Genomic DNA, 24,647 nt, shown 5'->3' on the forward strand with positions numbered 1-24,647 from the left:
TTTTTTGCTTTGCCATTCTGGCCGCCCTGGTTTTTGTTTGTTTGTTTGTTTTTTGCTTGGGGCAGCCAAAAAGTCAGAGCCAGCCCTGAATGAGACAAAACGGAACACTATGCCGGGCAGGGGCTGGATGGGGAGGCAAGCCATGGCGCAGCAGCTGAAAATGGCTGAGATTTAGCGTATAATAATAATAATGAAGGTAACACTCCGCACTGAGGCTTTAGTGGCTCATTTTAAAATGAGCTCCTGTATTTTTAACTGCTTCACACAAACACATGTTAATCACTCTCAAATGGGATGTAAAGCTTTTCAGTATTTTTCGTCACTCTTCTGTACAAACTAATAAGCATGGTGAAGAATACTAATCCTGATTAAACATGGGACACAGTGCCAAGAACACTGATTTTACTGCTACTTTCCAACTTCACCCTGTGCCTCCCAACTACAATAATGAGATCGGCAGGATGTGCTATGTTGTAAGTTATGTTCTTACGTGTAAGGCTTCCTCTGATCCCAAAACCTTTGCATAGAGCTCGCAGATCCTCTTCTTCCTATGGGAGAAATGCAACAAAGATTTAAACACAAGAAAGAAAATAATCTACTGCTGCTATGTTCTTACTTTGAGAGAACAAAGATTATTCTGTGTCTAAGTTGGAGGTTTCAGCTCTTTTGGTTTTATTCTGATTACTGAGAGTTTGGAGGCCGGGAGTTGTACTTCAGAAATGAGTCAATAAACTTGATCAATGTACTGACATGCTCTGTTTTATATGAGCTAACTTTACGAGCAGTTTTGCAAATCACTCCCTAAAACACTGATCTCTATCATCTCAAATTCGTATATTATCCAAAAGTCATTTAATCTGCCAGAGAAAGAGAGAAGTGAGGTTTTGTACTTTTGTCTCCTGGCTGACAGCCGATGCTGAATTTTGATGAGGGAAACAGACACTGCTGCTTGTGATCTCAGGGAACCAGTATGAATTTTAAAAATCCCTCTTTCCTTTTCACTTCTGTATTTGTATGGGCCTGTACTTCCTTCAGTAACAAAGCAATAGCAATGGAGTCTGTTCCCACTTCCCAGTCATTTTCTGGCCCTTGTTGTCTAGTGCTAGACATATCCCATCATTTCCCAAAAGGAAAAAGATCAGAATGAGACAAGCGCACCAGTTAAGAACCGAAAAAGAAAAACAGACCCATGCTCAGTCCATTTTGGATGCAAATCCTGTCCCATTCATAGAAGAAATGTAGGGCCCCAGACACAGCAGAAATACAGGAGGGCAGAGTATATAAGGAATCTACACAAGTGGACCACATCCCCCATGTATTAGGGAGCCCAGGTTTGTGGTGGTTCGGCAACTTCCCTGTGCAGCAGGTTTCAGGGGTGCAGCAGCAGTGGGCTAGGGAAAAATGGAGAGAGAGGATGCCCCACTATGCAGCTCCAAAGCCTATTCCACGCTGCATAATGTGGAAACAGTAAGAGTGGAGGCTACTACACATCCAGAGTTACAGCAGCAGCCATGGAGTGACTGGGCTGTTGGTCTGTGCCCAGAGGAGGATTTCTTTCCCGCTCCACCTTCGCAGGACCCCGCCATGCCAAGCCCAGCTACCTGGGCTTCTGACAGGGAGGAAAGATTTGGTCCTTTGTTATATTTCCTCTCCTTTCTGCCCGTTGAGGAATCATCTGTTCTGGAAGCAGAAATGCTTAATGTGACAGACTGCGAGAGTCACTGTTCTCACAGGATTTTCAGAGTTGGGTTCAGGTAAGTGCATGGGGTTTCTGGAGACTTGCTGGATCTGTGCCCATTACGGTGTGTGTGTGTGTGTCACACACTGACTGTGCTGATACAGTTTAATATTGTGCTGTCACATACCGTGAGCCAAAACACAAGCTCTTTCAAACCCTCGTCAATTCAATTCCACAGACATGCCAAGCAGCCCTAAGTAACACTAGGGGGAGCTCAGAGAGCTGCAAAAACTCAATATGGGAGTCACACTGCAGTCAACAGGGAAAGGGAGCCAGTGACAATGATTAGAAGAATACCTCTTTGCTAGCTCTTTCTTTATCCGCCCTAAAGAAAGTCCCTTCTATCCATCTCAGACAAAGGCCCAGCTCGGGTGCTCTAGCAAGGCAATTCACAGAAAAGTGCCAGCGGACGCTGCATTCTTCCACTGAAGGCTGGGTTTCCAACCTTGCAAAAACAGCAGGGGGTCAGCCCTGAAAGCCCGGGGTTCTCAGGAATCTCCAAAAGCCACAGGCCACTGGACCACGTCTAGGACACTCTGCTCCCTCCCCAGCTCTCTAACACCACAGTCCATTGGAGCCATATGGCCATTGACAGCTCACCCTACAGATGTTCCTGGACTCATCCTGGGTGGCTCTATCAAACAGAGGAGCTCCACAGAAAAGTAAATACAACCTTAGGCTGTATTAACTGTCCTGACTGTTCCTCACAAAATTGTGGCAGGAATAATTAGCTTCCCTCCAAACCCAGCCCTGGTCTGCCCTCTTCCCCGATGTCCATCACAGAACCTCCAGAGATCCCATTGCAGGGTCCTAGGAAGGTGAATTGTGTAGCAGAGGTAACCAACTTCGGTGCGGGCAGGTGGAGGTCCTTGTGGGAAGAGAGCAATTTGGCTCAGAGAAGCTGTAAGCTCCACCATTTGCCAACTAAATTTCAAAGACAAAATGACTTTGCAAAAGCAAAAGTAAATATTAACCTGAAAATGGCATTTTCAGACAGCCAAGCAAATAAATGCATAGGGCATTATATAGCTTTAATTCTCAGAAGGGTTGAATGACAACATTTTATTGAAGAGATTTATCTGAGTGGTCCCCACAACAAGGGTGAATCTTTGCAGATGTGCCTGCTGCTCACACAGCTGTGCCTTTTGCCCTGGAACGGTTTAGTATTTTATTTAAATTGCCTATTGCTAATACTCTGTCCACAGCGTACCATACATCTACATGCGCTGTGGGCAAAATCCTCATCTGCAGTCCCTGTGCTCAATCATGGTTTCCGACAAGCCTTGAGCAAAGGGAACGTGTTGCTGCATTGCTCCAGAAGCAGCCAAGGAAGCATATTGTGACTCTAAGCATCCTCCTGGATTCCCTCTGCTCTGTGGAGGAAGTACCTGGTGCAGGGTACTTCCCCAGTGCACTGTGTAGCTCTGCTAGCCAGCGGGTACTGTATTGCCCCTGTTGCACTGCACAAGAGATGGGGGTGGCACTGTCACAGCCAATGGAGGCTGTTCTCCTCCCTACACTAATACTCAGTCTGGGCAGCTGGCACAAGGAAGCACCAGATGCCCCATTGAGTGGCTGTGCAAGCTGGGCCACAATCTAACCCATTGTCATTAGTGATTGGTCTCTGTCTAGGGGAATCTCAGGTAGTAGGTGGAGGTGGGTTTCACTCCCACAACAGGTGGGCAGGCTGCAGCACTGTTGCACTGTGACTCCTGTTCCAGCCAATGGGGTAGTGTAGTGGCCGTAGCCCCTACATGCAACCCCTGGAACACGGTTTCTGGATCCTTGGAAACCCAGTCCCAACATCAGTGACTCAGTGTCTCTGTCCCACTAGCTTACAGTTGGGTGTGGAGACGCCTCCTGGCCAGCCACTCAGTCTGCCCTGTGTAGAACTAAAGTGAGGCTTAAATTGTGTGCATGGGATGGATTTCTCGTTGTAAATAATATACTACATTAAGCACAGTGTATGTCAGAACCATTCTTTACCGCTGAGAGTCATCGATAGTTTAATGTTCACTCCGAAAATATTCTAAGTCCCATTGTATAAAAATTAATCTCAGAGTCAGATGACCATGTTAATGCTTTTGACACTGATTGATAAATTGGTCTGTCTTTTATGACACCCCTATAAATAACAAAAGTGTCCTTTTATTGCACAGAAACATAAGCTGTTCTCAAGTGCTGCAAATGTTGGATTGCACTTAATATGCTGACATGCGGTGAAACGTGGCATTTGGTGTTAATGATAGCCTGAAATGCTGAACACAATGGACTTCAATCTTGCCCAGCTTTTATTGTGACAATCACCTCTTGTAGTTCCAGCCCGAAGCTTAAATGCAGATGGAGAATATCTGGTCTATTCCTGAAAAACGAAAGAGGCTCGGTGGACCAGTGCTGCTGCTCTAAGAGCTGGTGGAGTAATGCTCCACATGATCCCACTTTACAAAAGCTGCGAGAGCTCACATATCGCTGATTTGAGGACACCAATATCGTCTCTAATTGGGCTGACCATTACTGTTAAAATGTGTACTTGAACATAGAGCATCCCACGTTTTTAATTTTGAAAATACCCTGTCCACATTTAAATAAAGGTCTCCCCACCAACCCTGCCATATAACTTTAGCTTTGTTGATTAGTCCAATGAAATGCTGGGAATATTTTTGAGGGCAAAACTCTACTACCCTTTAAAACCTATTTTTATTTATTTTTAAACACTAGCAGGGAGGAGACTGCTATAACAAGATAGTGGACTAGATCTTCAAGTGTGTTGAGCTCTGCCTGGCACACCTGAAGACACAGGGTCAAAGATAGCTTTCTGTCACCTTTCTACCCCCTAATCCTTAGGGCTGGTTCATCCCATGACAAACTGGAGCAGCCTCAAGGCTGTGCTAACTTACAAAGGCTGAAATGGCCCTGTAGGGTCTGATCGAAGATCACTAGGGTGCTGAGCACTCTGGCTCAGCCCCTCCCACTTCAGGCACACTCTGAACACACCCACTCCACTGTGTGGGGACAGAGGAGCAGCAGTGGGGAGCATGGAGCTGGCTATTCTGGCTTTATGCTACCCAGGCACTCCCAAATACAAGAGGAATCCCCAGTTGCCCACTAAGTGAAGCTTTCTGGCTGCTTTCCACTGCCCGAACAGCTCAAAGCAGTCAAATGGGAGCTTGAGGACTTGGCTTTACAAAGGACAGGTAGACGCTGCCATGCTTACTGCCATTTTGGATAAAGGCTTCACATGGCTCCTAAGGGAACAAAATTTAAGTGTTGCACTTTTGAAGTGACAGCACTGCGAACTGTGCTTAGTTAATAGCCAACGTCCCTGTAATTGTTGCATGCAGGAAATGTTTTGTCTGATATATGAAGAGAGAGAGAGAGAGATAGAGAGAGAGAGAGAGAATCTCTGAGAATTTAAAACAAAAACTTAAATTAGATCCTGTGTAAAATTATGGCACTTTGTTCTTACCTTTCTTCCTTTGTGAGATGTGTCAGTCTTCTACACTTTCGAGCGAGAATAAAACTGAAAAAAGAAAACCACAAACACAAAAAAGGAATGTTGGCATCCATTATATATACAGTGCCCTTTAAAATGCTATCAGTTGGTGGCTTGATGATGCCAGCTTCTAACATTTGTCTCTTATCTTTAGGTCTTTAGTCTTTAGCTGGTGGCCACTTTCCAACCCTTTCAATTCTTACTGAGAAATGTGGCTATAAACTTTTCTTCAGTTCTGCAGGATTTAAGCTCAGCTTTCAGAAAGTTTCTAAAGGTCAAATCTTTATCTCAGGCTGTCTGCTGGAGAAATTTACTAGGGCTACAGTAACGGAAAAAGAGGAAACATCCTTCCCCATGCAGCAGAGGGGAAAGTAACCACAGGGCAACAGTAGCCACTGCATCTTGTGCACTCTTCCTCTTGTGGGGAAGGTGTGGGGGACAGACTGGCTGGTGGATCTATGAAGTCACCTTTCTCCAGGCCAAGGCTTAATTTGTGCCGGGGCTTGCCAGGGCAGAGCCCTGGCACCTGTAGCTTGGCAGTTCATAGCCCCAGCACCTCTGGGCTTTCTGCAACAGTTATGAATGTAAAAACATTGCTTGAGCCCCCAGCACCTAACTGGTTGAGCCCCGGCACCTCTTTCATCATAAATTAAGCACAGCTCCAGGCTCATCCCCAAACACCTCCTCCACAGGTGTGTGCCATGGCATTGGCGATGTACAGACCTCTTGCTTTGGTCCCTGCATGCAGGGAACCACACTCTGGTCAGGGTCAGAAGATCCATAGGAGCTGTTTCATGGCATAGTAAATCCGCTCATGACAGCTGTAGGATTTGATATAGTAATAGCAAATTACAAAGGCTAGTTTGGAATTAAGTGGTATGGCTCAATAGCCTTATATAAGGAAATGTTGCATTTCATTTTTGATTATTGGGGGCAGGGAGGAAAAACACATTTATTGGAAAGAAATCCCTTTTAATAGGTTTGGCTGAAAATTTTCATTAAAAAAAACGGGGGAGGGAGGGATTGTAGAAAATTTTAGGTTTTGTTTTTTTTTAATGTTTGATTTTAGAGGATTTCCCCCGGACACCACCAACTCGCTTTAAATTTTTTCCTCCTCTCTCTCCCCTTATCCTTTTCTTATTTTAACACTGGGTAGGCCAGGGACAAAAGGGACAGGGGTAGGGAGGGAAACAGAAATAAAACAAACATCTTTTTCCAGTTTTTTCCACACCAAAAAAAATTGAAAATTAAAAAAAAAAAAGTGAAATTTTTTTAAAGACAAAATTTGGGGAGCAAAATACTGAATATATTTTGTGAAATAAAATAATTCACCACTTTTCGAACAGCTATACTTTTTTGTTAATATTTTCAGATATTTTCCCCCAATGGTAGGTTTCCCATGTCTCCTCAAACCCCAGGCCCACAAAAATTAATGGACAATCATCCCTCTTCTCTTTTACCCCATTATGGCAGGAACACTGCAATTGGGTTTGGTATCATCAAGTGTCATTCCAATCACAGCTTCCTCATCTTCAATGAGCATGGTACCACAGTAGTCTAGAAACCAGAGAGGAGAAAAAAATGCATTTTATTAATCCAGGTAATTTGGAGAACTATGACAGAGAAGGAGGTGAAACCACCAGTGTGGTGTGACAAAGAATATGACACCACTCTCTTGCTCCATGGAATTGTTCTGCCAGAGATTGTGTGCCCTGTTCCTCGGGCTCTGGGAAGTACTATTTTCTACCTAGGTGAGATATTTTAGATATGGGATCCTGAGACTCTTAGCAACCTGTTCCAGGCATCCTTAAAAAGCAGGGACAACATAAGGATATTCATATAATTGAATTTATGACCAAAAAGATGGTGTTATAACCGACATGACAGGGGTACCAATTAATTGCACAGAAACACACTGTTCTTGAGTATTGCCGGTGTTTAACATTTTGGCAAGCACACTAGGTTTTTATGACAGGCATATGCCGGATACAAAAGATTTCAGGATGCTTGTACTAAATGTTCTGGAAATACAGAGTACAATTGTTATTAAAAACATGGCTCTGAAAGCACCAGTTTTTCCAGAGCACTCTGGACATCTTTACAGTCATCTGTTGCAAATCTACCCAAAAGCTTAAAGGCAAAGAAAGATTGTATGGTGTACTCCTGCAAGAATTAAAGAGGCACTGTGTTCAGTGATGTCACTTTAAACAGTTTGGGAAATATTTCAACTTCCGCACTCCTAGGATCTCTAGCTGGCCAAGACATATGGCTATACGTTTTTAGCTACAAACTATTCTCAAGACAAAATTGTCGCAGTCATGCAGTATATGGCATAAAATCGCTCTCCATTATGCCCCAACTCCACCATTATGTTTAGGTAACTAATGGCAGAGACATGTCTCATTTCAAGATGTCACTGAAGAAAAATGGGGGACGGGGGTAAGGAGAACAACAAGAAACAAGAGTTAGTGTATCCCAACTTCTTCCCTCATGTCCTATATTCTCTCTCTCTCTCTCTCTCTCTCTCTCCCTCCCCCCTCTTTTTAGGGCTCTCAGAGAAGTAGCTGAAAAGAGATGAAATCCCCTTTAATGTGGACTCTTGTATTAGCATAATATAATACAAAAGAAAACCCCCAATTAAAATGTAATACCCTTTTTCCTCCAGAAAGGTTCTTTGTAGTATACCATGCACTTGATGACTGAGCCCATGGGAACCCGGCTGATCAGCTGGTTTCTCATTGGTGGTAATGGTGGGTTGAAATGAATCTTCAAATCAAGAACTGGGGGAATGGCACTAATAACATACTTGGCCTGGAAAAGAAATAGTACATAAACGAAATACATTATCCAGTATTTGAGCCTCTCTCTATTACAGCTGGGGAAGCTTTAGAGTATGTATGCTGACGGTAATATCTTCCGAAGCAAAGAAAGTCTGGCCCATAGCATGCAAGTTACAAAATAGACCTCTCAGGATGTCTTGGTTGTGGAAACTGTAAAATGACAACAAGTACTGTATAAAGGACCATCCAATTGGGCAATTATTCTTTTCTAACTGGTCAGAAGACTATTCCTCTTACAAAAGGGTCACTTGGCTCCTTTTTGATTGACCTTTCATTTTGTGGCTTGGAAGCTAACTCTGAAATGTTTCTGGAGAATGTTTCTCTTGCACTAAATTTCTATTATCATCCCTGGAAATATTCTTTTATTCTGAAGCTAACTGAATGCAAAGGAGCAGAAATAGTAAAGGAATGACACAAATACAGATTATAGAATTCTCTGCTTCTCCGGTGCCCATCCCAAGCTGTGTCACTGGTATTACTTAGGGAATAGCAGAAAATGTGACTCCTGGTTATTGTGGCTCTCTTCTTTGTTACACTGTGCCTCTGTGTTACAGGCTTATTGAGAAGACGAATGGAGCAATTAAAGATTTAAAAACATACCCCTACAAATATTTGCTCTAGTGTAAGGTATTGAATTACCTCGTATGATTCATGGTCTAAGGTCTCCACAATGACATTTTCACCTGACTGATCAATGCGGACTACAGGTTTCTCTAGCTTCACTCGGCCTCCCAAGCGTTCCATTAACTTCTCACTAATCTGACCAGAACCTCCAACAAACTTCCTCTCCTGGAAGAGAAAAAGAGACAGTTCAACAATGTGAGATGGACAAACTTGGTTTGGATAAAATAAGAATCATACAGAACTTTTGTTCTCAACACTCAAAATAAACCCAACTCCTTTCTGACCTTTTGGAAAGTTAGGTGACTTAATTTGGAAAGCGTATTCCTAGTATTTTTTACCCTTTTGAGAGCAGAGACCTCTCAGCTTGCTGGGTCTGTTCACCAATGGGACCAAAAGTGCCAGAAATCTCATGAGAAAGCTGTTCTCATGTGACTTCCAAACCAATTCTGGAGATCCCAGAGGTTCAGCTAAGGTTTGGATAAGCATTCAAACTTGTGAATGCTGAAGCTGAAGTCAGTCTCATCCTTTTTGGAGGTCTGCCCACCAGTAATAGTAACAATGATTGCCATAATTATACATAAACAGGCTATAAAAAGCAAGTAGCAGGGTCCTGAAATCTGCCAGTAGTATTAATTATAACTAGAAATTTTTTAAAAACCCTCTCTCACACATATCAGAGGTGAGCCAAATAGGTTCATTTCAATATAGTAGAGTGCAATTAAACGTACATTCATTTCGTGCAAGAACATTAGCCGATTCTTCCTTTTCTTCATGTGTGTTACTTGCATTAAATACACCACTTCATACACATTTTAGGGTTATATAATACATAAATACAGGCATTTATCTTCATCAGATTGCTCTGATAGCCTTATGAACTACAAACATTGGAAAGATTTGATTTTAGTTACCCAGCTATTGGTGGTTGTGTTTCAAATATTAGTCTGTATCTATCTAGGCACTTTTGCAGTTCCCATCACCTTACACTACTTAAGTACCTCTCATATATTTAGCCTGTGAGGACATGAAGTATTACTAATATTCTCATTTTTCAGAGGATGAACTAAGCGAAAGGGGGTGATCTGCCCAAAGTTAGAGTCAGGAATTGAACCCAAATCTCCTGATCCCCACTCCAGTGCCTGAACCACAAGAATGGCCTTCCACATTGATACAACCTGAACCCTATTAATACTGAAATCAAGGGTACCTATTGTCTCTATGTAAAGTAAAAACTATGGGAGTTTGGCTGCCCTGTTAATGCAGCAGTGAACAGTGTCTACATGCTTCTTGTCCTTCCTTTTAAAAACAAACAAAATAAACAAGTTTAAAGGGCTTCTGCCAAGAAATGTGCTGTGTTCTTCAGCTTACTGTACCTGCCCACCGTTGGTGGTGGAGAATATCCTGCCTGTCCCCCCACACTGCTTCACGTACCACAGGAACCAGAGAGCAGAGACCTCGTGAGGCTCAGAGGTGACATCCACATTCACAAACAGCTTTGCAAACCTCTTGCTAGCACTGCACATGGGATCAAAGTAAAGAGAGTATGTTACTATAAAAGCAGTAAGATGATATCCATCGCCTAGTCCTGTTCCCTAGCAACAGCGAAAGAAAGGAGCCTCGCAATCCTCCTCTGCCAGTGATATTAACACTATTTTCTTCTGTTAACATCTGGAGACAATTGTCAGTCATTCAAGATTCTGGGAACAATGGAGCAAGGCCAGACAGCTCTAATGGGCTTTAAAGCTCTGCACGTCAGCTACCTACTCCTCCAATCCCCCCACCCACCGTGTCACCCATGAGACCTGCAGTCCTTTCTGTTGCTGACTGTACTTGTCTCCCCACTCCTTCAGCCAGCCAGTCTCCTCCACTGTATAAGCTCCGGAACCCTTCAGGAATAGAGGAGTTTATGAGGACACTAAAGCTCAGTAGAGACTGTCAGAGAAGGTCCAGGTGGGTGGTGATCATTCTCAGCCTTGTTCTGTCCACATTTTGGATGGATTGCCACCCAGCTGCCTCCTACTCTGTCCTTTTCAGAGAAGCAGCATGCAGGAAATCAGTCAGAATTCCCCTTTATGGGGACACACAGAACAAAGAAACAGCCTGGGGGGAGTTGGGAAAAAAGCAGAATGGCGAAAAGGCCTTGAGCAGATTTATGAGGCAGATTGACAATAAAGGAGAAATCGTGATGTCATTTGCACAGCCATGTAACTATCTTGTGCATCGGACCCTGGGCATGTGCAATGGCCTCTGCCGATGAGCATACATGTAGAAAAGTGTCACAACTAAAAGTGGGCTGGGTCTGAAGTTTGATCATTGTTTTCTCTCTTACTGTTTGTGCTTTGATTTAAGAGATGACAAATCTACTGAGAACTATTAGAGATGAAAGATCTGTACAAGGTTTCAGGTTGGGTTAAAAGATGTGTGAATACAGGCAGGAGTAAACATTCTTTCACTGAACTTCAGTTACTCCCTCTATCCTCACATTGCACATTTGTATAGGTGTATTAAAGCCATGGGAAGGAAGTCCCATGTCTTCCAAGCAAAAGATGCTCATTTTAGCTGTGTAACACCACATGGGTCTCTGCGGTTACTGCTTTTGTCAACTGCCACCCAGAAAATAACCTCCAAAGCCAGTAAAAAATCCTGGTTTTAAACTATTTTCTCTTTTGTTTAGTCAAACATTTTTTAAAGCAAAAAGGCTTTTAAAAAAATAAAAGCATTTAAGCATGTTTAAATTCAATTCTTCACAGAAACAGCATCTTCATCTGCTTAATGAACAGACATTTCCACTGAAGCAAAAGGCTAAGAATGGAGTTGCCCTCCAGGGAGGCTTGACCTTTGATCTGCTTTTATGACTGTCCTTGACAGCCCGGGGAATATTTGTATATGGGCAACCGCTGCAATAGCAACACTACAATTTGAGATGCAGGATCATTTGCATGTTTTGACCACCATATTTCAGCATCTTAACTGGGTGCCCAGCGCTCGCCAATAAAGTAAGCAATAAAAGAAGTAATCCTGTAGGGACTAGTGGGGGATTTTTTTAGTGCTATGTGATATTTTAAGCTACTGATTAGATACTTGTCCATGATATAGCCATGTCATTGAGAAGAGAGCCATTTCTGGAGGCAGCAATTCAACAAAGATGAAACCCGGCATTTCAGTTTAGTAGAAAGATTCCTTGTGCCAGTGTTGTTATAATCCTTTGTTATAATCAGTTACTAGATACCTTTGAGAAGATTAGGTGTAAACTGGGAGTGTTGGGCTCTGAAGCTCTTTGAAGTAGTGATTGATCACCCATGCTAATGTGATACTACCACATGTGCATGTTTAGTGGCTTCATGCTATTTCCTCTGGTAGCCACTGAGAAATTGCATGCAATCTGTGCCTATAAAGATTCTACCTCTCTTCCTTTAGAGCCATAAAAAGGTTCTGATGAAACAGGCATTTATTCAGTTCTTATTTACATATATTGTAAATATGATCAGCTCTGAAAGAGGTTTTATTATATCTAGTGGAGGAATAAATACATGTATTTTAATATTTTAGACATATACTTTTAGGCAATGATCTAATTTTTCCATAATATTTTGCCACTTTGCCATTATTTTTGGTATTTCAGCACCACAATTTCATCTAATATTTCACATGGAAATGGCTGTTTGGTTTCAATCATTAGCACACAATGCTATTTCAGCATGAAATGCCAAACTAAAGCAAATCTGCACAATCTGTCAGACAAAAGGAAAGAATGGAGGATTACCCTTCTGGACCATTGCATTCTAGGGATAGGAAAACTGCTATGGCATGTAACCTAACTTTTGATTGCACATGGCAGATCAAGTTTAGATGCACATATGAAATCTGAAAAGCATCTTGGAATTAAGACAGGCTGACAATTATGTCAAAATTCAGGTAAAATGTCAAGTCAAATTCCATCACAGATTAGAAAGATGTGACTCTCCTTGCCTGGTGCTGTACGATATTGTGCAAGATTGTACAGGGTCTCATTTCCAATTTAAGAGGTTGGATCACCTATAACTATGTATATTAAAGATGGCTGAGCTACACCATGCATTAACAAACACTATGCTGAAGTTACCTACCAAACATTTTGAAAATGCACATTGTCCAATTCAAGTAACATTTCATTCATTCTTATTCTGTTTCAGTTGTCATGGATGATGATACCAATGAGAAACTCTCTGAAGGCCTTTATGCCATAGTATACTCTACTGGATACCTGAATGCTTTTCTTACAGACAGTACATACACACTTAAGTCAGTAGCATTTACTATTGTTGCTCAAACTTGTTCCCCATAGAATTTGTCTAAAATGGTTTATTCCCAGGGATCTTCCCCTTCGGGACTTCCTTCGGCAAGGTCTATGGATAACTGATTGCAGTACAGTTAGACGCCTTAGGATTTTGTTATTTATGTTACATTTCCAAAGGCACAAATAAAGGCAAAAACCATAGGAAGGTTTTGGACAAGAGCCTGTTGCAACTGTATTGCGTGGAAGACTAGGGTAGGAATTCCACCCATTCACACTCCTGGTCTACACTATGAGTTTAATTCGAATTTAGCAGCGTTAAATCGAATTAACCCTGCACCCGTCCACACAATGAAGCCATTTATTTCGAAATAAAGGGCTCTTAAAATCGATTTCTGTACTCCTCCCCGACGAGCAGAGTAGCGCCAAAATCGATATTGTCATTTCGAATTAGGGTTAGTGTGGCCGCAATTCGATGGTATTGGCCTCCGGGAGCTATCCCACAGTGCACCATTGTGACCGCGCTGGACAGCAATCTGAACTCGGATGCACTGGCCACGTAGACAGGAAAAGCCCCGCGAACATTTGAATTTCATTTCCTGTTTGCCCAGCACAGGAGAGCACAGGTGACCACAGAGAGCTCATCAGCACAGGTAACCATGCAGGCCGATAATCAAAAAAGAGCACCAGCATGGACCGTACGGGAGGTACTGGATCTGATTGCTATATGGGGAGAGGATTCAGTGCTAGCAGAACTTCGTTCGAAAAGATGAAATGCCAAAACTTTTGAAAAAATCTCCAAGGGCATGATGGAGAGAGGCCACAATAGGGACTCAGAGCAGTACCGCGTGAAAGTCAAGGAGCTCAGACAAGCCTATCAGAAAACAAAGGAGGCAAACGGTCACTCCGGGTCAGAGCCGCAGACATGCCGCTTCTACGCTGAGCTGCATGCAATTCTAGGGGGGGCCGCCACCACTACCCCACCTCTGTCCGTGGATTCCGAGGCGGGGATAATCTCATCAGCCACACCTGAGGATTCTGCGGACGGGGAAGAGGAGGAGGAGGAGGAGGAGCTTGCGGAGACCACACAGCACTCTGTTCTCCCCAACAGCCAGGATCTTTTTCTCAGCCTGACTGAAGTACCCTCCCAAGCCAGTACCCAAGACCATGACCCCATGGAAGGGACCTCAGGTGAGTTTACCTTTTAAAATAGAAAATATGGTTTAAAAGCAAGCGTTTTTTAATGATTAATTTGCCCTGAGGACTTGGGATGCATTCGCGGCCAGTACAGCTACTGGAAAAGTCTGTTAATGTGTCTGGGGATGGAGCGGAAATCCTCCAGGGACATCTCCATGAAGCTCTCCTGGAGGTACTCCAAAAGCCTGTGCAGAAGGTTCCTGGGCAGTGCAGCCTTATTCCGTCCTCCATGGTAGGACACTTGACCACGCCATGCTAGTAGCAAGTAATCTGGCATCATTGCATGACAAAGCCTGGCAGCGTATGGTCCCAGTGTTTGCTGGCATTCAAGCAACATCCATTTTTTATCTCACTGTGTAATCCTCAGGAAAGTGATATCGCTCATGGTAACCTAGTTGAAATACGGGAATTTAATTAAGGGGACAGAGGTGGCCCTTCCTACTGGGCTGTTTGCCTGTGGCTGAAAAGAAATCTTTCCCTGTAGTAAGCCAAGCGCGGTGGGGGGTGGGAGGGGATGGATTGGCACTAAGCTTTTCACGTGTGGCTAGCAGGGATCTTCCCTGATACCAGCCACACAGTGGGGGGAGGGATAAAGCGATCATCCCAGAGAATTGGATGCGGGGGTTAGTTTGTTTTCTGCTTCTGAAGGTTAACAGGAAAACCGCAGCACTCAACAGGCTTTGCTTGGTATGTGGGAAAGGAGTACGCAAAAGCTGAAAGACAATGGCTTACCATGGCTGCATGCAAGCCGAATTCTGTTGCCCGGACCTGCATCTGTGATTTCTAGCAACAAAGCCACAGGCACTCAATATTAAGAGGCAAAATGTGACCTTGCACAGAAATCACATGTGCTATGTAATGTGAATAGTGTTGTTCACCATGAAAGAGTATAAGCATTGTTCTGTAAAATGTATCTTTTTAAAAAATTCTCTCCTTTTTTCCCTCCCTCCAGCAGCTGCAAATTTTTCAAGCCTCCCTCCTCCGTCCCGAAGGCTATCTCAGATAAGGCATCGGAAAAAGAGGACGCGAGATGAGATGTTCGCGGAAATCATGGAATCCACCCGCAATGAAAGAGCTCATCTGAATGAGTGGAAGGACACGGTTTCAAAGTATAGGAAAGATGCCAGTGAACGTGAGGACAGGAGGGACCAACGTGAGGACATGAGGGACCAACGTGAGGACATGAGGGACCAACGTGAGGACATGAGGGACCAACGTGAGGAGAGGAGAGACGCTCGAGATGAGAGGTGGCGGCAGGAAGATCAGAGGAGGCAGGATGCAACGCTGGGGCTGCTGCGTGAGCAAACAGACATGCTCCGGCATCTGGTGGAGCTTCAGGAACGGCAGCAGGATCACAGACTGGTGCTACAACCCCTGTATAATCCCCCTCCCCCCTCACCATGTTCCATAGCCTACTCACCCAGACGTGTAAGAACGCGGGGGGGAGGCTCCGTGCACCCTCCCATTCCACCCCACTGGACAGCCCAAGCAAAAGGCTGTCATTATTTTAACCTTTTTTTAGTGGCCTTTTCCTTCCCTCCGATCCTCCTCCCAAACCCCACCCGGGCTACCTTGTCAGTTCTCTCCCTCTTTTTATAATCAATTAATAAAGAATACATGATTTTTAAACGATAGTGACTTTATTTCCTTTGAAAGCAAGCTGTGATCGAAGGGAGAGGGTGGGTTGCCTACAGAGAATGAGTCAATAAAGGGGGCGGGTTTTCATCAAGGAGAAACAAACAGAACTTTCACACGGTAGCCTGGCCAGTCATGAAACTGGTTTTCAAAGCTTCTCTGATGTGCCGCGCTTCCTGGTGTGCTCTTCTAATCGCCCTCGTGTCTGGCTGCGCGTAATCAGCAGCCAGGCGATTTGCCTCAGCCTCCCACCCCTCCATAAACGTCTCCCCCTTACTCTCACAGAGATTGTGGAGCACACAGCAAGCAGCAATAACAATGGGGATATTGGTTTGGCTGAGGTCTGAGCGAGTCAGTAAAGTGTGCCAGCGACCTTTTAAACGGCCAAATGCACATTCCACCACCATTCTGCACTTGCTCAGCCTGTAGTTGAACAGCTCCTGACTCCCGTCCAGGCTGCCTGTGTATGGCTTCATGAGCCATGGCATTAAGGGGTAGGCTGGGTCCCCAAGGATAACTATAGGCATTTCAACATCCCCAACGGTTATTTTCTGGTTCGGGACGTAAGTCCCTTGCTGCAGCTGTTTAAACAGAGTAGTGTTCCTGAAGACGCGAGCGTCATGAACCCTTCCCGGCCAGCCCACGTTGATGTTGGTGAAATGTCCTCTGTGATCCACCAGTGCTTGCAGCACCATTGAAAAGTAACCCTTGCGGTTTATGCACTGGGTACCCTGGTGCGCCGGTGCCAAGATAGGGATATGGGTTCCATCTATCGCCCCACCACAGGTAGGGAATCCCATTGCAGCAAAGCCATCCACTATGGCCTGCACATTTCCCAGAGTCACTACCTTTCGTAGCAGCAGCTCAATGATTGCTTTGGCTACTTGCATGACAGCAGCCCCCACAGTAGATTTGCCCACTCCAAATTGATTCCCGACTGACCGGTAGCTGTCTAGCGTTGCAAACTTCCACAGGGCTATCGCCACTCGCTTCTCAACTGTGAGGGCTGCTCTCACCTTGGTATTCTGGTGCTTCAGGGCAGGGGAAAGCAAGTCACAAAGTTCCATGAAAGTGCCCTTACGCATGCGAAAGTTTCGCAGCCACTGGGAATCGTCCCACACCTGCAACACTATGTGGTCCCACCAGTCTGTGCTTGTTTCCCGGGCCCAGAATTGGCGTTCCACGGATAAAACCTGCCCCATCAACAACATGATCTCCAAAGCGCCGGGACCCGCGGTTTGAGAGAATTCTGTGTCCATGTCCATGTCCATGTCCTCATCACTCTCGTCGCCGTGCTGCCATCGCCACCTCCTCCTTGCCTTGTTTTTCTGGTCCTGGTTCAGCATAAACTGCACAATAATGCGCGAGGTTTTACAATGTTCATGACTGCTGTCTTGAGCTGAGCGGGCTCCATGCTTCCCGTGGTATGGCGTTTGCTGTGTTCACCCGGGAAAAAAGGCGCAAAACGGTTGTCTGCCATTTCTTTCATGGAGGGAGGGGTGAGGCTGTACCCAGAACCACCTGCGACAATGTTTTTTGCCCCATCAGGCACTGGGATCTCAACCCAGAATTCCAATGGGCGGGGGAGACTGCGGGAACTATGAGATAGCTATGGGATAACTACCCACAGTGCAACGCTCCGGAAATCGACGCTAGCCCCGGTTGGACGCACACCGCCGAATTAATGTGCTTAGTGTGGCCGCATACATTCGACTTTATACAATCTGTTTCCAAAATTCGAATTCTGTAAATTCAGATTAATCCCGTAGTGTAGACATACCCACAGTGAGCATGTGGCCACTAGTGGCTAGTTGAAGCTTAGAAAGAACATTAAGTGTCCATTTTATAGCTGAAAGGTAGCAAATCACTTCCTTTAGCTTAAGCAGGCACAGGTCTGTTTCTAGAGCTGTAGGCTCATCCTGGTTCTAGCTCCTGGGTGTAGTTTATTTAGTAATTCTGATAGTGTACTTCTAGAAATGGGTCTGCTTTAGAGCAGCACCAGGCTATAAATTTCTTATGTATGATGAAATCTAGTCAAACTGTTCTTGAGTTACAGGCGAAATAAAAATTAATGTGATGTATGCATAACAACAAGCAGTATTGTCAGTACCTCCGTGCTATATACGGTACAGTGGTAACAAAAGGGGCCACTTGGGTGTTCAGGTAATTCAGTCTCAGTCTCAGGACTGTATACTGAATTCTTATAGTGATTGTAGAAAATCAGCTGGCCTAAGACTAAATAATTGAAGGCAATATCTCATCCAAAGTTCAGTACAGGAACCTGGCTACGCCAGAGCATATCTGTTTTATTGCCAAACATTCAGAACTTCCGAGTAAACCAATTACAAAATCAGAGTCTTGTTAAATCTCCTGTCATCTGACCTGGAAGCATTACACTAGACTCACCAAAAAGCAAAAGCAAATAATCTTTTTGTGCACAAAAACTATTTACAAGAACAACAGAAAAGCTACAAATTTGCCACCATGAAGCAATACCACTATGAAGATTCAAGTCTGTAATTGCTTTGTGCTGTTTGTTTGTTCTTAAAACTACAGTATCCCTAGATGCTATGCTGCCAGATTAAATTCCAGGATTTAAGGGTGCTGCTAGCTATCAATAGATATCTAAAAACTACATATCTGAACTTAACTGTCTCTGATTTCTGGAATGCCCAAGATACATACAACATAATTTCCAAGTTTAGTGCGTGAGGCAAGCAGATATTTTTCAGTTCGTCCAAACAGGCCTGATACAGAGACAGCTGAATCCAGTTATAAGCAGGTCATCAGCAAATTAAATAGAGTATATAACAAGCAGAGATGTTACCCATGGTTTCAATGCTAGCAAACATTACGTTTTCATCTGATCTTTATTTGAGTTAAAATAACGTATGGAAAATAATGGGATGCACTGTGTATTTGCTCAGTTATTATAGTTATCAAACCTGATCACCATTTAGAACCCTCTGCTCTTCTTCCCAGTGAAGTGAACTTTGAAGGTCATATTAATGAGGATAAGCCATGGACGTTCAAGCGTCAGTGTCAAGCCAAGGCAGTATTTGGATGGGACGCCTCCAGAGAAAAACATCAAGTACTGCAAGAAGTGTTATTGGTGATTTGGTAGGTCTCTCTCTCTCTCTCTCTCTTTCTGAGTTAGCACTGATTCAATGCCCCCATCATAATGTCAGTGAACACTGTATTTGTATTTGTCTTTTAGATTAAAATGTAAAACCAATATTCTGTTCATTTGTGGTCATTAAACCTCGTAGCGTATTTCTGCAAAAGTAGTGTTAGCTGTGGTCAAATTTCAAGGGGGATAATTAGAATCTGCCTACTCCAATTACCCCAGGCACTTTCAATGGGACATTGTATTCCTCACTTCCTGTACTTAGCTGTTCTGCACAGTTAGCCTGCAGCACTATCCAACTATAACCCCTCATACACTTCAATATTAAAGTGATTCTTACTTTGTCCAACAAACTTTGTCTATGAAATCTTGCATAGACATTTTGTCCCATTCTTCTGCATGTGGTGCCTTCCATGGGGCTTCATTAGGAATCTATGACAACATAAGAACAGCGAATATTCAGTAACAAAATTGCACACTGTGGATATGTCTTCACTACATACACTAGACTGGCACAGCTACATTGTGCAGCTATGCTGGCACAACCCCATAGGGTAGACTCAGCATACATGGACAGAAAGGATTTTTCTGTTTGTGCAGGAACACCACCTCCCTGAACCTGAACGGAAGCATTCTTCCATCAACACACTGATTTTTTTCAGGAATTGGCTTAATGGTATAAAGGACGGGACTAGAAAAGTGATCCAGAAATTATGCTTTCCCAGATTTATACCAATCATTTTTATTGGGACAAAAGGTTTCTTCTCAGCACTTACCTGAGCTTTCTATTCCAGATAAGCCTATTTCTATTTTAACTTTATAGGCAGAAATCTTACATACATTTTTAGTGAGAACACTTAGCACAAAATTCTGCTTTTCTGAAAAACACCAGCCCTTCTCCCTTTTACAATAGTAAACTTGTATCTTAACACAGACTAATTTTTAACTGAGTCAACTGATTTCACAATAAAATTAGAAGATACAGACTGTGATTTAAGACTCTTTTTTAAAACAAACTGTTTAAAGAAAAGACATATTTGAATAATTTTCTCTGATCAGTATATATTTTTGCTATTTTTAGTATTATTTATTCTAAAAACACCGAGGGGGTTTTTAAAGGCAAGAGAGCAACTCTTATGGGTAGAAAAAATATCTGAGAAGAGAGTCAGTCTTAGAAGCCGAGTAATAGAAAATGTATTATGATTGAAACTGAATTAGTGCCTCCAAAATAACAATGCAAGACTACAGTTACAAGCTCACCTGCACTACAGAATTCTGTTAAATGTTCTCGCTGGAAATGTACACAAGTTCTAAACAGAAATAAAGTGGATTTAGCAGAAGATAAAAAAAAATAGACTAAAATGTTGCCTAGTGAGGTAAAATGCTGTGCTGGAGCGAAGTGTGTAATTCTACAGCTCCCCTGTTTATGTTTTGAAGCACCTGCACTTTCCTTTTTAAACACTCCTAGCTCAACAGTATAGTGAGAACCAGTGTACATCACCTTTAACACATACTTAGCTGGTCAAGTTAGTTAAAGCCTCTGGGGAAGGAGTTTAGCATATGTTAAAGGCAGTGTGCCTTGCCTACACTAGGCTATTAAGACATGTTAGTATGTGTCATTTAATATGTGCTAACATCACACCTTTGAATCCCATACAAGGACTAACTGCATTGGATAACTGAGCCTCTACACACCTCCTTTCCCATTTCATCCATCGTCCTCCATAGATTGTTGAAATCTAAGATGACAAAAGGGTTCCACATAGTAGGAAATGCACCCTTAAAGGGATAACTTTTACCCTAAAAGAAAAAAAAAGCATAATCAGAATACAATTTGTAAAACTACTCATTCACTTGAATGACCACAACCTCAATGTACATAAGTTAGTACCGAAGACTTAAACGGTCACCAGACAGCTCCAACCAGTACACACAGTAGTAATCATTTGACAGATTAGTTAATCTGCTGCACATGAAAGTAAAATTAATAGGAAGAACAAATGATAAGAATGCTATAACCTTGTATCTTTAAAAGCTGAGTAAGTAGGTTTGAGACTGACACCTCCAACCAAGACAAAAAGCAAGGTTGTTAAGGCCAGCACAAAAAGCAGGCAGCTTTGGAGTGTTGGCATTTATTTGGGGTGATCAGTTTTGTACTGTATGTTTATGTTTGATTACATTTTCTTTCCTAAATGAGATTTAAAATGAATAACAATATAATATTTTTCAAAGATACAATATTAGTTTTCTTCAAAATCAAAGCAAAGTGACTGTGATAGGAAGACTATCTTGGCCATAGCTCAGAGGTTTTCCTTAAACAAACACAACAATTTATAGTTTCAAAAAGACTAATTAGAAAGGTAGCATTTGTGAATCATTAATCTTTATTAGCCATCAATATGTTCCACAGTATTTTTGGAATATATATGTTTCATGGAGATAGCCTAACCAGTATGGAAGTCATTATTTCATTGGCTGTATAAGTATTTAATAATTAGATTTTACATGTAGTTATTACTATGAAGTAAGGAAGTCTGGCTTCATGGAAGGAGTGAGAAGATGGCTAATTTATAGATACTATTTTGTTTGCAGGGGATTTCCCTGGTTGTTTTTGTGGCTGGCAGACTTGATAGCTGTGTGAAGCTACTAAAAGTCACTGACCTTAGTTATTCCTTTCCCCAAAAACACATTCCAGGGCCTACTGAGAATATTCTCTGGTAAGAACACTACAGGTTATTTAATGTTGCAGGAATATACAGCCGTGGTGGGGGGAAAAAAATCACACTCATGCATTTAAGATGGTATTGCAGCAATAGGAATACAATGGATATAATAAATTGTAATAAACGTTTCATACAGTGTCCCACAAAATGATTACTGGAAACAAATTCAAATTGACTTGTATATAAGCATTATAACATGATTAAAATGTTAAGAAATGGATAACAATAAACAACAATGTATCATTTTGAGAAGCGTCTATTGGACTGTTGTATGCAGCAGTCTCAGGCCTGGTTTTATTTAACCTCTTTATTATCAGCAGTCCGGAAGAGGGGATAAGATGCAAATTAGTTAAATCTGCAGCTGTTGCAGACACTAGAGGGTGCAGCAACACAACACAACATAAAGGGACCCTGAGAGATTAAAAAAGTGGGATGGAAATAAAGTGAAATACAACCTTGAAAAACACAAGCTAACAACCTTTGAGGAAATCTAATTCAAAGGGAGGGAGTTACTTAGAAAGCAGTAATGTCAAAAACAAACCGAAGGGTGATAGTAATAGCAAATTGCAAATCAATTTGTAATGAGCTAGAGCAACAAAAGACACAATGAAATTTTGGACAAGATGAAAGAGAGTGTTTTCGGTACAGTGTTTGTAAAGACACTGGGAGCCTAGTGGAAGACAGCTGGGAAGGCTTGTAAGCAAAACCAAAGCAATACAAATAGGAGGAAAGCAGTGGAAGGAGTTTGGGTTTTTTTTATTTTATTTTACATATGGACATAACAGTTATTACTAGGGATGCCTGAGAACATCATGTCCTTTCACAGTAACTTGCCATGTGGGGAATTTGTTGTCAAAATATGCTGTTTCATCAAAGCCAAAACGTTTTGCAAAGACATGTCAGTTTTGATTAAGTTTTTGTTAAAAAGGTTTCTGAGCTCCAGGGTGGATTGTCCAGTCACTTCCAGAGAGAAAGAGAGAGAGACTGATGGAAAACTTGACCTTTTCAACCTGAAAACTGCTGTTTTATTTCATGAAAACATTTAAAAGGTTTTGATTTTATTCCAAAGGGAAACAAAATAAAAAAAATTGGTGGTGACTGGAGGACAACAATTCCATTTTGTGGTAATCTTTGAGGTTTCAACATTTGTTTTCTTTCTGCACCGCAATTGGCTGAAGATGAACCTGGGCAAGAGTGAGATGATGCTCAAGAGGGAAACACTTGGAAGATCTAACTCCCACTATCACCTTGCCCTTCATTGAAGGAGTCTGCCCTTAGATTATCAAATCTTTCCACGATTTAGGGAGGCTCCTATCCCACTGTAAAATGTTGCAGTTGCAATCAGTCCTCCTGCAAGTTTAACAAATAGGATATTGCTGAGAAGAGTGTTCTCCATAAAGTGTTGTTGTTTTTTGCATGGGCTTGCTTTAAGCCATGAAGATACATTTTCAGCCTCTTAACTATATACATGAAATTATAATCTATAACCTTACTATAACATTACTGTAACAATTACTATAACATCACTATAACAACCATGCTCAGTGCATTAAGAGCCTTCCGAAGACACCCAACATGACAAACTTTGCATTGGATACCACACAATCATTTTATAAAGATGAACATGGGTGTGTAGGGTGTTCCCCCGAGGTACAGAGCATCACGGTAAATTTATGCATTTTTTTAAAAAAATCCACCATTGGCCAGACACAAGATCCTGGATTAGATGGACCTTTGGTCTGTACTGCTACAATTGTTAATTGTTCCTTTGAGGTGGGATACATCTTTGAGTTTTGCAGGAAAATTAGCATAGCTACAAGAAAGTTGCACTATTACATAAACTAGGTGTCACAGGGTGGCTGGCCCCTGTAAATGAAGTAGGTCCAGTTCCCTTGTGCCAGAACAAGTATTCCTTGTTTGGTCAATTGAGAGGGTGGGGCAGACGCTGTGGGCTATGAAGGATGAGGAAGAGACTCAACGAGAGGATGTCCCAGTGACTCAGAGCAGACTGGTTCAGTCAGGGGCAGGTGAGAGTTGCCAGAGAGCAGGGGACTGGAGGAGTCCCAGAAAGAAGCAGAAGGTGGTTCCTGCGAGAAGGCTGAAGGCAGCAAGAGCGAAGGGAACTGCCTGCTAGCTCTAAGCCAGAGCCAAGGGCCAGAGAGTTTTGAAGGCAGGGGAGCAGCAGAGGCGCTTACCCGCTGACATTGCCAGATTTGGAGAGCGGGACCCATAGGAACTGTAAGAGAACCTGGGGGAGTAATGGATGCTCCCCAGGCAAGTTCCCACTGGAAAGAGCAGGGTTGCACTCCAGCTGGATGGCTGGGGTGGTTGTCATGGGACAAGGACAGGAGAGGACTGCACTGAAGAGCCAGGGCGTGGTGAGAGATGCCAAGGCGGTATGTTGCATGTATTGTTTGGCTTATACTGGGGGAATTCTGGACTATGGGACTTTCGTTATGACTTGTGTGCACAGGACTCTTGTAATAAATGAACCCAACAAGGACTATATTTATACTTGGGAAGATGCTTTGTACTATTTCTGGGGAATCTGAAGGAGGGAAACTGAGGCAGGCGCACTTATGCCGAAGCCTGCAGCAGGAGGGCATTCCAGGACGGGTGCCCAGTGACACTAGATAACGCTTTTCATCCAGAGAAGCTGCATTTGAAACAGGTTGGCAATTTCTTTTAGCCTCTCAGGAAAGCCATAATGCTTAGCTTTAGCCTATTAATAAATAATTTTTACAGCAGTGAAGACAAACTTGACTGTGAACCTAAACGATTTTGGAATGGTGGAGCTACATTTCACAAGTGTAAATCTTGTACCAGTCTTCCCTAAGAAAGTGTAAAACTGTTCTGTTTCAAGTACCTTACATTTTCCAGGCCTACAAGCATGAAACACACATGCATGCTGTGCTCAAAAAAAAACCAAGACAGAAGCAGACAGCATTCTCTTTATTCTAATTATTGATTTTGTTCTGCGCTTCCTTCTCCACCTGA

At 42.8% G+C, this 24,647-nt stretch overlaps 1 protein-coding gene across 1 annotated transcript in view; it reads right to left on the reverse strand.

Moving 5' to 3' along the window:
* LOC113406360 (amine oxidase [flavin-containing] B-like) overlaps nt 1–24,647 on the reverse strand; it is a 47,796-nt gene that overhangs the window by 6,028 nt on the left and 17,121 nt on the right. The window contains exons 4-11 of the mRNA XM_029911295.1: nt 20,623–20,727; nt 19,268–19,359; nt 10,069–10,210; nt 8,711–8,860; nt 7,883–8,042; nt 6,692–6,788; nt 5,205–5,258; nt 491–548 (exon numbers count right to left, since the gene is read on the reverse strand). Of these exons, the coding sequence (XP_029767155.1) occupies nt 491–548; nt 5,205–5,258; nt 6,692–6,788; nt 7,883–8,042; nt 8,711–8,860; nt 10,069–10,210; nt 19,268–19,359; nt 20,623–20,727 (858 nt within the window). The remainder of the gene's footprint in view (nt 1–490; nt 549–5,204; nt 5,259–6,691; nt 6,789–7,882; nt 8,043–8,710; nt 8,861–10,068; nt 10,211–19,267; nt 19,360–20,622; nt 20,728–24,647) is intronic.

This window comes from Terrapene carolina, unplaced genomic scaffold (assembly GCF_002925995.2).
Source record: "Terrapene carolina triunguis isolate 2854851 unplaced genomic scaffold, T_m_triunguis-2.0 Scaffold26, whole genome shotgun sequence".
NCBI lineage: Eukaryota > Metazoa > Chordata > Testudines > Emydidae > Terrapene > Terrapene triunguis.